The sequence below is a fragment of the Sus scrofa genome, chromosome 18 (assembly GCF_054392235.1).
Source record: "Sus scrofa isolate SSC_HxYL_T2T_F1_AM1 chromosome 18, Sscrofa_HxYL_maternal_Yorkshire_Landrace_v2.0, whole genome shotgun sequence".
Lineage (NCBI taxonomy): Eukaryota > Metazoa > Chordata > Mammalia > Artiodactyla > Suidae > Sus > Sus scrofa.
In genome coordinates, this window is record NC_139400.1 from 60,622,759 (window position 1) to 60,636,495 (window position 13,737).

Here is a 13,737-nt window from a genome sequence, read left to right on the forward strand (position 1 = left end):
ATACAGAACTACCATATGACCCAGCAACCCCACTCTTGGCCATCTACCCAGAGAAAACCATAATTTGAAAAGATACATGTACCCCATTGTTTATTGCATCACTATTCACAATAGCCAAGACATGGAAGCAATGTAAACGTCCATCAACAGAGGAGTGGATAAAGAAGGAGTGGTACATATATACAATGGAATATTACTTGGCCATAAAAAAGAATGAAACAATGCCATTTGCAGCAACATGGATGGACCTAGAGACAGACAAAGACAAATGTCATATGATATCACTAAGTGAAGTATGTCAGACAAAGACAAATGTCATATGATATCACTAATATGTGGAATCTAATGAAAATGATATAGAGAACTTGTTCAGAAAACGGAAACAAATTCAAAGATTTGGGAATCGAACTTATGGTTGCCAAAAGAGAAACATTGGGGGCAGTGACAAATTGGCAGTTTGGGATTAACATATACACACTACTCTATAAAGTAGATAAGTAACAAAGACCTACTGTGTAGCATAGAAAATTCTACTTGATAATCTGTAATAACCTATATGGAAAAGAATCTGAAAAAGAATGGATATAGGTATATGTGTAACTGATTCACTTTGCTGTACACCTGAAACTAACACAGCATTGTAAATCAACTGTCTCCAATGATTTTTTTAAAGACGGGAGCAATGGTCACACCTACCTCTTCTGCTTGTTGTGAGTGTAGAAGCACTCACGCAGGAAAGGCATACAACACAAATTATGATGCACAGTGTCCAGTAAATGTGAGCTGTGATTATTGTAAACCAGGGTTGTCATTGAAAGTTGTAAAACTGTGAAATACTGGAGGAGAGGGCTTGCAGGGAAGTCTGAGGGGAGCCTGGAGGAAGGTCTTCTGGGAGAGCCACCAGCTGTTTGAGGCCTGTTGCAATGAACTGGCAACTTCCCAGCAGCCAACCTGAGTCAGCAGGAGAAATCGTGGCTCTTAACTCCAGGCATATTCCTCTGAGTCCATATCAACTGCAAGGTAATTACCCACAGCCCACCAGAGCTCTCAGCTGTAATTCTGGAAGAACCATCATAGGGTGTTCCCTTCCAAGTACAAATTCACTTGTGACAACTGTACGTTCACATCACACAAGAAAGAACTTGACATGCAAAGAACATCATCTCAAAATGGAGCACAGTCAAATTTGGGGTGGATGCAGGCAGTGGGGGAGGGGTGGTTGATGGCTATCAAATGTCAGGGCTGCACCCGAGAGAAGTCCTGGGCTGGGCCACCGCAATGGGCCCTGGTCTGAGGCACATTCCATTATGAGTGGAGTGGGTTTATAATGGAATGACATGGATGGGTTCTTATAATCAGAAAAACACACTGACCTTCACACTACACAGGTGCAGCAGCATAATGACCCACCACGTGTACGCGCATCAATTCCTGGGGAAGAGTCCAACGAGGTTAACTCAGTGTGTATCCCAAGCAAACAAAATCAGCGACATTACCCACGTGAAGAACGCTGTGCCCCCACCCCCCCAAGATACCTGGTTTGGGCACCCAACACTTACAAGGAAAGATTACATGAGGATCGTACTCATTTCGGGAGGGAAACAGACAAAATACAGCAATCAGCATTATTTTATGCAGTGAATAATTTGGATTTTTAAAATTTAACTTTAAGGGGTAAGAATAATGAGCCTAGAGAAAAATACTATTTTTCCTTTTCAAGAAACAAAGATTTAGCGTGGGATCTGCAGGGACAGAAAGTTTTGTTCCCCCAGCCCCCTTAGAAAATGGCCTAAAAGCAATCTCAGAGAAGCTCCACTTATAAGACCCTGCAACCACAAAACAACCAGATCTATAGTTAAACTGCTAAAAGTGTCACTGATTCATCTTGGTGCCTTTACTCACTCGGACATTTACTCAGATGCAAAAAACTCAAGAGGAAGTGCCATCGCCTTACAGCACATCACCTGCATGGCCATCACAAGTCACGCCATCAGCACTTCAGTATAGAGAAATCACGTCAAAAATTAGGACTTGAACAGAGGGATTCTAGGCGTAGAGAACTGATGCTGGTATTCTATCAAGGTCCTCTGAGTCCGGCTATCCCTTTGGCTACATTAGTTTCCAATTCTGATTTGATACACTCCTCTTCCTCTGAAGGTCAAGTTGTGGTAAGAGTAATCAGTATGGTCTTACTCCAGAAGAAAGCAGTATTGGATGTCAGCTTTCCAGAACGCCAGCGAAACCTGAAGCTTTGCTGACAAATGGGTTCACGCAAGAAACGAGTCACAAGCTTGCATTCTGGGAGCGTGCATTATCTCCCCATCCCTGGTTGGACCGAGCAGATTTGAACAGGAAAGAGAGAGTTCAGCATCCTGCTCTGTGCCAACCCCGGTTGGTCCGAGCAGATTTGAACAGGAAAGAGAGAGTTCAGCATCCTGCTCTGTGCCAACCCCAGGATGGGCGCTCCTTGGCTTTGCAGTGGTGAGGCCCCCTTCCCTGTCGTGGCCGCTCAGCTCCCAGCGGCTCCTTGGGCTGGCCCAGCTCTGCCCCCTGTGCAGGCTCTTCCATGTTGGAGGTCCTCAGACCTTCTTATTTCGCATGAGAGCCCATCTTCCCACCCATGAACTCAACTACTCTCTGAACATTGACAGCACCCACATTTCTATGACAGCTCAGTGCTCTCATTCAAACCTAGCATCCACTGGGATGTCTCAGAGCCTCTCAAACACAGTGCACAGGGAGCTCAGGCTCTTTATCCTCAACCCTGACTCAGCAAGGGCTCCTCTCCCACTGGCTCTCCCATCATGAACTTGGGAGTCCACCTCAGCTCCTCTTTCTCCTCCATCCCATTCTCTTCATCCAACCAAATGCCCGTTTCACTCACTCCTTCCTCTTACCTGTTCTAGAATCCATCTGCTTCTCACCATCTCTACTTCCTCCTTCTCCTACTCAGCCTCAGTTGACCCCAACTGGTCTCCCCTGCCCCAAAGATACTTTACGAAAGAGGCAGAATGCTTTTTTAAAAAGGAACATCTGACTGTGCCACTTCCTTGATTTAGTGGCTTCACAATTCTTTTAGGCTAAAATCTAAGTACTAGCTTGTGACTTATTTCATAAAAAATGGATCTGGTTCTGCCTCCCTTCCCACCACAAATGACAGCCTGGTCACTAATTACACCTGATCACTCAGGGAGTTTCACAGCTTTTTAGAGGCACTCGCTTCTCCTTTCCTGGAGACTTCAGCATGCTGTTCCCTCTGTCTGAAACACGCTTCCCTCAGCCTTTCCTTCTCTACAACCTTCATTTCTCCTACCCCCTGGGATCCCCTAGCCAGGACAGATGCCCCTGGAACAGAAATACATATTTGAGCAGTTTTGAAAATAACTCTAAAGAACTCTTATGAAATCTGTTTAATATATGCTTTATAAAGCTGACCCAGAGTTCTCAGATTTGGGGCTGTACACAGAGTGCTCTGTGTGCAATGAGAACTGGATGGATGAATGAGTGAAAGATTGGAGACTGGCTACATCCTTGAGGAACTCAGTCTAGACTTTAGAAGATTCAAAAGAAACCTTCTGTTGCATCTGCCCCAAGCCAAAGCCAATTAATCACACACACACACACGCACACACAGTAAGTAGAACAGAAAAGAAGACCATTTAAATTAGACGTTACCTATTTAGCACTTATCCCTGGAGATACTGTATTTCACTTTACAGTTCACTGTACATTGTTTTCTTATGGTCCAGTAATTGTTTAACCATAAAACTTGACACCGGCAAAGAAGGCGAGCAGAAGTGAAGACGAGGTTAAGAAGGATCCAGCTCTAGATTCCGAAATCGCATGCCACCCCACCAAAGAGGACTCTGACAGAACCCTCTTCCAACAGGAAGGAGCTGGAACCCAACAAAATTAAGGAAAAAAATGGGCTCCAAGTGACCGATCTACATGAAAGCACCAAATACAAGCTCTACGGACCTGCAGCACTCCTCCCAGGAGTGAGGTTAGGGTTGGCAGTGGGATCTTCACTTCCAAGGAGCTGTTTGAGGAAAGTCTAGCCAAGGTGATGCCTTCTGGGAGGCCAGGCCCCTGCAAGTCCCACTGGCCTGTACGTGGGCATCATGGGAAAACATGGGAAAAAAGACCCAGAATCGCTGGCCCTCAAAAGAGGAGGTTTGTGATACTTAAAAAGAATATATACCAGCTTTAAGTGGATGTGTGTCATATCCTCAGAAACCTGGTCAGCTAGCACAACCACCTTGCCATGGTGACCATCAGTCACTTTAAGTTGTCCTCAGTACAGACGATTGACATCTAGGATCTGCTGAGTTCCACAGAGGGATGCCAAGTTGCAGAGATATTGGAAAACCTACAGTTTCCATTGGAGGTGCTGAGCCCTCAAGAAAACCGAATACCCTCCCTTTTCTCCCCTGCAAACACCCTAGCCCAGTGTCTACTGTCGATAAGTATCTGTTGACTGAGTGACCTAGCAGATCAGTGGAGGAAGGAATAAGCTGCATATGCATTTCTGCACCTAGCCCCCTGGGAAGAACACCTTAAATTCACTTGTACATGTTTTGAATGAGATTTTTAGAAAACTTATTCTTAGAGATGAAAAAAATTAACTTCCAATATTTAATAAAGTGATTCTTATTGGAAGATCCCAAGAATAAGTAATTTCACTAGATGGTCCCCCTCATCCCCCCCGCCGCATGTTGGTGTCACAGCAGACTCAGTGGCCTCTAGCCATGCAGATAGGATGCTGAAACGAATGTCTGTTTGGTCCTGTTTTCAACTCTGTGAGCATGAACCCATCAGCACTAATAGTTTTTATCATCTGAGTACTTCTGTTTCATCCCAAGCTCATCTCTTTCAGTCCCTGGTCTCGATTCCATTTGAATTCTCAGGAGGCCTAAGATTTGCTATCACATAAACTTAAGGGATATCGTTAACACTAAACTTGTTTCCCTGGAAGGAGGTCTCTTCTTGAGCCAATACCTAATAGCATCATTTTCTGTCATTAATGACTTGCAGTGCCTTCCAAATTCTTAGGTCCTGCCATTCTTCTTTTTTTTAACTGACCGTTTTATTTGTTTCCATTTATTGAGAGGTAACACTGATTTGTATCATACGTTTCATACGTACATTATATTTTGACTTCTGAATACACTACAGCACGAGCACCACCAACAACGTAGTTTCTGTTGCCCTTTATTCACTTCCTCCCACTGCTGTTAACCACTACTCTTTTCTCTGCACCTATGTGGTTTTCGTCACTGTTTTTGTTTGGTTTGGGTTTTTTCTTTTTTTCTTTTTTCGTCTTTTTGCCTCTTGTAGGGCTGCATCCTACGGCATATGGAGGTTCCCAGGCTAGAGGTCTAATCGGAGCTGTAGCCGCCGGCCTACACCAGAGCCACAGCAACACGGGATCCAAGCCGCGTCTGCGACCTACACCAGAGCTCATGGCAACGCCAGATCCTTAACCCACTGAGCGAGGCCAGGGATCGAACCCGCAACATCATGGTTCCTATTTGGATTTGTTAACCACTGTCCCACAATGGGAACTCCTGGGTTTTTTTTTTTAATTTATTTTTATTTTCCACACATAAGTGAAAACATACAAAACATCTGACTTGTAGATCATCTCTTAAATATGGAGTTGGAAGATGAGAACTATTTATTACGTTTAGAATGGATAAGCAGTGAGGCCCCACTATACAGCTCGAGGAACTCTATCCAATCTCTTTGGACAAAACCTGACCAGTCTGTTGGGATAGAACATGATGGAAATAGTATGAGAAAAAGAATGTATATGTACATAGTGACTGGGTCACTGTGCTGTACTTCAGAAATTGGTACAACACTGTAAATCAACCTTTCTAATAAAAAATTTAATTAAAAAAAGGCTTTGACAAACAGGTCAGGGTTTTCTTGAAGAACACAGACATGGTGGCATAGCCAGAAAACTATTCATTTTTTAATATTCATTTTATTATTACATTTGAAAATTTCACTTATTCATGTGTTTCCTCAGTTCTCCAACATACACGTGACTAAATCTCTACTAACGCTCACACAGTATTAGTATCAAAACTTCTCATATGTTTTCTTCCCCCACCTGATGGCCTCATGCTAATTCTAAGGAAAACTGTTTTCTAAAGCTGGTCCTCAGATGGGCAGTTCCACCTCCACGACCAGGCAACTAAATATGAGGGTGCAGCCTCCTCCTCCCAGGACCTTATTCCTCAGACCACAAGCAGCAGAAGGGCAACGCCAGGAGAAAGAATGAAGCTGGATCTTAAAGCCAAGGTCATGAAGACAGGGTGGGGCAGCCCCTGGCCAGCCCACCTGTGAGGGTCAGTGTTCATGGCCATGAACTAGGACCCCTCCCACCTGGTGGAGTTTCTGCTGCTCAGCCAGGGCTGTTTGTTCTTCCCCAACCTCCATATTCCATCACAGGACATCTGTGATGGGGAAACACTCATAGTAGGATGCTGAACTTGACTGACTCCACAACAAAGCTGTCGTCTAAGAATAATAGCTGATCCCAGGTTTATTCATTAGAAACAGATTTCAGTGACAGGCCATCAAAACTTTCTCCTTCTACCATAAGCAGTATAAGGGGACAGAATCTTACAAAACACGTGGGCTTAACTCTGCCCTCAGCAACTTGGGGCTTGCTTCTACTGGTTTCAATAGCTCATTTAACTTACCCATTATGGGTGTGAAAACAGACTTTGTCCTGTTCAATACTTTTTCATGCTCCAAGTGGCAGAAGGAAAACAAAAAGGCTGGTGAACAGCATTTCAGCCTCTATTTTTAAAACCCGTCACCAGTTGCCTTTGAGGGGTGGGTGGGGTTCTCTTGGAGCTTGAGGCCGTCAGAGAGGTAACTTACAACTCAGAGCCATTCAGCACTTACCCACCATTCACCTCATGCCTGGTTTCACTTCAGTGCTGGAAACTTCAGTGGGGAAAGCTAACATCTAACATTTATATAGCTTCCTACATGCCAGGTGTAATTCTCAGTGCTTTACATGTAGTAACTCAGTCCTCACAAGGACCTCACAGGGCAAGGCTGGTATTGTCCAAATTTTACAGACGAGGAAACTGAGGCAGGGAGAAGTTATGTCAAGTGCTCAATGTCACACACAGAATAAGGATCAGAGCCAGGATTCAGACCCAGGCACCAACATCCTGGTGTATCTGTGAAGACACACCGAGCAGAGAAACTGAAGACACAGCCTCACTGACTGGATGTGTGATGCTTGAAATGTGACCGTGATGCCAACTAATCCCAGAACTGTGCACAGGCTGATCCCACGTCCTAAAGCCCCTCCCCCACACGGCCCTCATAACTTTTGTCTCCTAACTGGCAGCCTGGAGATACTTCAGGACATTCGCCCACCACCCTCCCAGGCTGCTGGCCTCCCAAATAAAGCAACTTTGCCTTTTCTGCCAACGCTTGTCTTCCAAGTCGTGGCCTTTTGGGCAGTGAGAAGCTGAACTTGGGTTTGGTACTGGCCCTGTCTGGTTGTAGAATTATTATGTTTTATTATCATGTCTTGATAAATATTAACATGTTTGCTGGCCTTGGGTTCACCAACCACCCATTGCCCGCCTCTAGGGAGGGTCCGAATCTCCTTTCCCTATAGCCATGGCTGGAACAGGAGCAGTGGTTCTCTGTGGGTTCTCTGGGGAGGACCCCACAGGGGTGGGATATACGTCTTCCTCCAGCATTTCAAGAGGCAGAACCCTGCACTCCCCTGGGTGAGGCTCTGCCCATCCCAGGTGAGCACTCTCTCCATCCAGGTCTTGTAAGGCAGGGGTGCTGTGGCCTGGCCTTGCAGGGACAAGTGTGGTCACGTCTCAGGTTTGCATGTTGGATCCAGCAGGAGATTGGTTCTGGAGATGCGGCAATGTTAGTGAACCCCAGACTACAAGCACTGGCTGTGGAGCCCATGTTTGAGGGAGAGAGCAACAAAAACCACAAAAAATAAGACACATGTTAGGTGGTGGGAAATTTTAAGAAAGAAATGATAAGTGAAGTGTTAAGGTGTGAGTGGGAGGTGACATTTTAAACTGGGTTTCTCAAAAATAGACCCAGTGATGATCAGAAGGAAGAAAAGGAAGTCCCCAGTGACGTGTCCAGGGAAAGGACACTCCAGGCAAAGGGAACAGCAAGTGCCAAGGTCCTGAAGTGGAGAGTGCCCCGGTTTTCTGAGAAAGAGCAAGGAGGCTGGTACGGCCAGAGCAAAGAGGAGAGGGGAGAAGAGTAGGGAATAAAGTTGGAAATGCGATGAGGGGCCGCCTGGTGGCCAGTTTCCTAGTTCAGAGGAAGGACTCTGGTGTCCACACGGAGAGAGGTGGGGAGTCACGGAAGAGCTCTGAGTACAGGGAGGGACACCACCTGGCTGGCGAGGAACAGAGTGTCTCTGGCTACTGGTTTAAGAACACATTGAAGAGAGGGCAAGGGAGGAAGTTGGGAGAGCTTGCAAGGATCCAGGCCACATGGAAAAGTGGTATGAACAGGGTGAGGAAGAGGGGTCGTGAGGATCTGGGCAGGATTGTCGTCTGAGGAGGGCTATCACTGGCCAGGCTGGATTGCGTTGAATTTGTAACGCCTCTAACCAACTGTGTGTGTGTGTCTCCTGCATTCAGCTCTTGCAGAATGAAGAGGGATGCTTGCTGTTCCTCACCTGCTCATTGGACTCCTGCAATCAAGCTGATTTCTGGATTAACCTGAAGCAGCTTCTCTTTCTCTTGCCAGAAAGTGTAATCTGTTTCCACATCTCTCTCTCCAAACCTGCCTTTTCTTATTGTGGGCATCACAACTCCTATTATGCCCACTGTATCTCTATATCCATCTCCAGCTTTGCTGCTTTTGCGGAGTGGAAGATCCCAAAGAGAACAGGAGGAGAGGAGCGAATGGAGGCTGGGAGGTAGGCTGGAGCAGCCTGCTGCTACCAAGGGCAGGTGGAGGGTGCAGGAAGGCAGGGATCTGATCCTGGTCTTCAGGGCCCCAGTCCCACTGGGCATCCAGGAAATCAATTCTGGAATCAGATATATTGAACACTATTTCTCAGTTCCAGTACAGTCTTATTCTGGAAGCGGCTCTTCATAAAATTATTTTCATGGGAGTCGTTCTTGGGGGAGGGGAGTGAGAGGCATCTGGTATAATCTGTCACTCTCTATCCATCAGCTTGGTAACTGAATGTCACCCCTACTTTTTTGGGGGTCACACTTTTTTCCACTGGCTACTATTTTATTTTTTTCTTTTTAATTTTTGTTCCAGCTGTACCCATGGCATATGGAAATTCCAAGGCCAGGGGCAGAATCCATGCCAAGGCTGTGACCTTCACTACAGCTGCAGCAACATGGGATCCTTAACTCACTGCACCACAGTGGGAACTCCAACCGGCTAATATTTTAAGACACCACAGACGCATAAAAAAGTTTCTCTCAGACATTGAAAAACAAACAATAGCAGCTTTTCTTTGAGTACATAATCCATCAAGGAATTTTTAAAAATCCGTAGGCATACGCTGACCCAGATATTCATGACCGTGTGTGGCCAATTCTTGTCTTTTCCACAACAGCATCTCAAACGTCCGGGGGGCTGAACGTAAGTACCTCATTCAATAATAAGGTGTTGTGGGCTTACGAGGCAAGCAAAATGATCACATCCGCATTGCGGTTCCTTTATCACCTGTGTTGTCATCACAGTGATGAGGTACAAAGACAGAGTTTCCAGGTGCCGCATCAAACATCACCACATCCGCAACGTGGGCAGAAGAAGGAGTGTTACATTTTGGATCAGGTCTCAATGTTTTAGCCACAGGGCAATACGGACTCACTGAGAATTATGAACCAAGGGAGATTCAGTTCCACAACTCAGAAAGCCTGGGTCTACTAAAACCGTGAAAGCCATAACACTAAAAAGCACACGGGCCAGGAAAAAAAAATGATCTATGAATGTTTTCCTGTTTCTGAGCGAAAGTCACTGGTATCTGGGCTGGAGGATCACTGGTGATCACCCTGAGGATAGAGACTTCTGGAAGGAGAAGGTCACATCTTCTCACACTCCAGGGGTGGGGAGCCCAGAGTCCTGTGCCTCCTCTCCCCAGAGAAGGCTTCTTCATATCCCATAACAAAGGTCCCTCTTCCTCTCCCCAGAGGGGAGGAGGGTAAGAAGTGCCTGCAGCTCCTGTATAAGCTCTGAGAGTCATAATTTTGGGTTTCTCTGCTGTGGCACAAACCCCTATATGTACAGGGAACATCTGGTTCCCATCACTTTGCCTCATGGGGAGCTGGGCATGAGGAAATGAATATAAGATTGCTATAGTAGTCAGTGCATTTTCTGATATGGACATCTCATGTTTTCTGTCAACATAAATAAATACGAGTAGATGTATAACTTTACAATAAAAGGAGAGCTGGCTGTGACCATAGCACAGTCCACTGTTCTACAACACATCATCACAATCCATCCATCCATCATTCCATTCGCCTCTCCAGGGGCATCATATAGCCCTCCTGCCAGGCGACTTGCTCGTGCTGCCTATCCCACCCCATATATCTTGGACTGGGCCATGTGATACGTAATATGCTTTGGCCAGCTAAAGGTGGTGCTCACTTCTGAGCATCGTGAGAGGACTTTTAAGATTCATCAAGAGTTTACACCACCCTTCTTCCTCCTGCTGCCTCGCCTCTCCCACAAGAAAAGTCACGATCTGGTTCTTGACCAGGCTGTGCCTTCAGCCTGCACTTCAGAAGAAAGAGGACACACACAGCACATCTGAACCCAACGCACAAGGTGGAGGCGAGCTGCAGCTGACACACAGCCGAAATGCGATGTGAAGGAGAAATTAACTCTTGTGATGGAAGCCACTGAGATCTTGTGCATGTTTATTTCACAGCCCAAGCAGCAAAGGGAAGTTGTGTGGATGTTTACCTCTTGACATAACCAGCAGAAGAGACGGAGGCAGTGCACGCCCAACCTCCACTTCTACCCCCACTTCTGAACTGACCCCCTCTGCCCAGTGGGAGGTGGTATATCCTGATTGTCCTATGCCAGCCAGCACTTGGCATTTCCCTAAACTGACCTTCTTTCAAAGAAACGTCTTCTATTTCATGAGTAGGGAAGAGGTGTCAGTACAGGCTGGCAAGGTGGCCACAATCTAAGAGACATCTTTTTTCCTCCCATTCAAATCACCCCAATCAACCAAATCCTCTCCTTTTTTTTTTTTTTTTTCTTTTCTTTTTAGGGCTGCACCAGCAGCATATGGAAGTTCCCAGGCTAGGGGTTGAATTGGAACTACAGCTGCAGGCCTATGCCACAGACAGAGTGATGTGGGATCCAAGCTGCGTCTTAAATCTCACAGCTCACAGCAAGCTGGATCCCTGACCCACTGAATGGACCCATGAATCTAACCCGCCTCCTCATGGATACTAGTCGGATTTGTTTCTGCTGTGCCACAACGGGAACTCCCTGGCTTCTCTTTTTCACTGAAACTCCAACCTCTTTGTGGTCATTTTCCCCCGGTTACTGTCAACTCAGAGATGCAATTTCTCCCAGTAGTTGTCATGGGAGACCACCGCCTTCTCCATGCTCTCCCACAAGGAAAGCATTCTCTGCTGTAAGAGAGGAACGTTGGACGTAACTCTGCCGCTGCCGCGCTGTGCTGTTGCCAAGGTTCATAGTTAAATTCTTGTACCTGCTAAGGTTTAAATGTCAAAGCATAGAAAACCAGGGGAGGTAAGTTCCCAGCACCATCCAAGGGCTCCTTCCCTTCCCTGAATCTGCTGTCTTGAGTCTTTTTCAATTTCTTAGCCCGTCTCCATTAGGGCACTAATACAATTGCAGTATTGGAGTTTAACAGACTTAAACTAGGTCCTCCTGGAGGCATTTACACTTTGGAATTAAGAGCAATCTCAATTCTCTGGAATGGGGACAAAGCAGGAGGGGACCTGCCAAGGGAGGTTAGCGTCTGGTCTCTTCTCACTGTCCACCATGCCCGGGAGGGGCTTCTGACAAAACAGAGCCAGGATGCGTTAGAGTTTGCTCATATCAAGCCAAGCAGCTTAAAAGATCTCAAACCTACAGACTTAATGAAACAGGTCACTGCTTCATGTTCCCCATCCAGAATCCCATAGTTTAAGGGGTTTTAGGGCAGGATTTCAATGTGACTGTGATGGTGGGACACTGAGCAAAGTGAGGGAACATGCCCGGGTACACGTCAATTCTAGAAATTCACACCGCATGCAGGGACCACTCGGATACTTTCAGATTGGTAAATATGCCGGAAAAAAAAGACAAGTTACAGTGATGGGAGAGACAGAGGATTCCCAGTCACGGAATAGACAGAAGAGCAGAGGAAGGTGGAGGAGCCCGAATTCATGTCTCATTCTGCCACTTCTGCTCTGGGATATTGAGTAAGTTACTTAACTTCTCTAAATGAGTTTTCTTACCTCTGCATGAGGACTCTAACTGTAACTACTCCATGGCCCTGTCAACAGATAGAGGTGGGAAAACTGAGAAGTTCTTAATGACACCAGGCACATGGCATCTATTGTCTAATTAACAGAACAGAGAGCTCAGAGAGGAAAACAAGTATGCGAAGTTTAAGCAATCAGGGACCTTTATACTCCAGCCTGGGTCCTAATTTTGCATTAACGTTTGGCTGAGCAGGAAACCACCTGGCCATTTTCTGCTTTAATTTTGGCATTTTTCCCATACTTTCAGAAAAGTTACAAGAACGTTAGAATGAATAATCTAAAATATTGCACACAGATTCTCCAAACATTAATATTGTTCTCTCTGCATATATATATGCATACACACAATTTATATAATTATACATATTTATACATACACATATGTGTGCATATCTAATTTTTTTCTGAACCCTTCAAAAGTAATCTGCAGATGGGATGCCCCTTTACTCCCAAATACTTTGGTGTGTATTTCCTAAAAAGAAGAAACTCTCTTATACAGCTATAGTACAGTTATAAACATTAGGAAATTAACAGACATGGTTCTATTATCTAACCTACAGGCCTTATTCAGATTTTGCCATTTCCTCCCCAATAACATCCCTCATGACAAAGGAAAACCCCAGGTCCAGGGTCATACGTTGCATTTAATTGTCTTTTCCTGGGAACAGGCCAGTGATGTTACACGAGCCCCTCACCTCGAGTTTGTCTGGTGTTTCTTTGGGATCTAAATTTGGGGCATGCATGTTGGGTGGGACACCACGGAAGCCTTGCTCACTCTCCATGCACTGCCTCTGATCACGTACTGTCTCTAGTTCCATTTTTGATGATGTCAACTTTGATTAATTAGTTAAGGCAACACTTGCCAGGTTTCTTCATTGTGAAGTTAAACAGCTTTATCCTCTCTAGGTGTCAGCATCTTGTGGAGAAATACCTAGAGATTAGGTAAATACTTTATTACTCATTAAACTTTCACCCACTATTTTCTGCCTGAATCAGTTATTGATTTGATACCCTAAACTTGTTCTTAATAGAAGTTTTGAATTTTGTCTTTTGAGGAATATTTTCCCTAGTAGTGGATTTTATAATGAGTCTCACTAATGCTACTATATTGTAAAGCACCTTTCTAAAAACCACGCTCCTGCCTGGTGTCAGGTAGGTGCAAAGACTTCATTTGGGGGAAGGTCAGGACAATCAACACTGCAAATGTAGCTTATTTATCAGAAAATGAATAAAAATTAAA

The 13,737-nt window shown here is 45.3% G+C and overlaps 1 protein-coding gene across 12 annotated transcripts in view; it reads right to left on the reverse strand.

The window, feature by feature from the left end:
• HECW1 (HECT, C2 and WW domain containing E3 ubiquitin protein ligase 1) overlaps positions 1 to 13,737 on the reverse strand; it is a 405,784-nt gene that overhangs the window by 257,554 nt on the left and 134,493 nt on the right. For 5 of the 12 annotated variants that reach the window (XM_021079149.2, XM_021079142.2, XM_085005938.1 and 2 more), the window contains exon 2: positions 1,374 to 1,431. The exons of the other annotated variants lie outside the window; for them this stretch is intronic. In XM_021079149.2, the coding sequence (XP_020934808.2) occupies positions 1,374 to 1,400 (27 nt within the window). In that variant the 5' untranslated portion in view covers positions 1,401 to 1,431. The remainder of the gene's footprint in view (positions 1 to 1,373; positions 1,432 to 13,737) is intronic. 12 annotated transcript variants of the gene reach the window in all.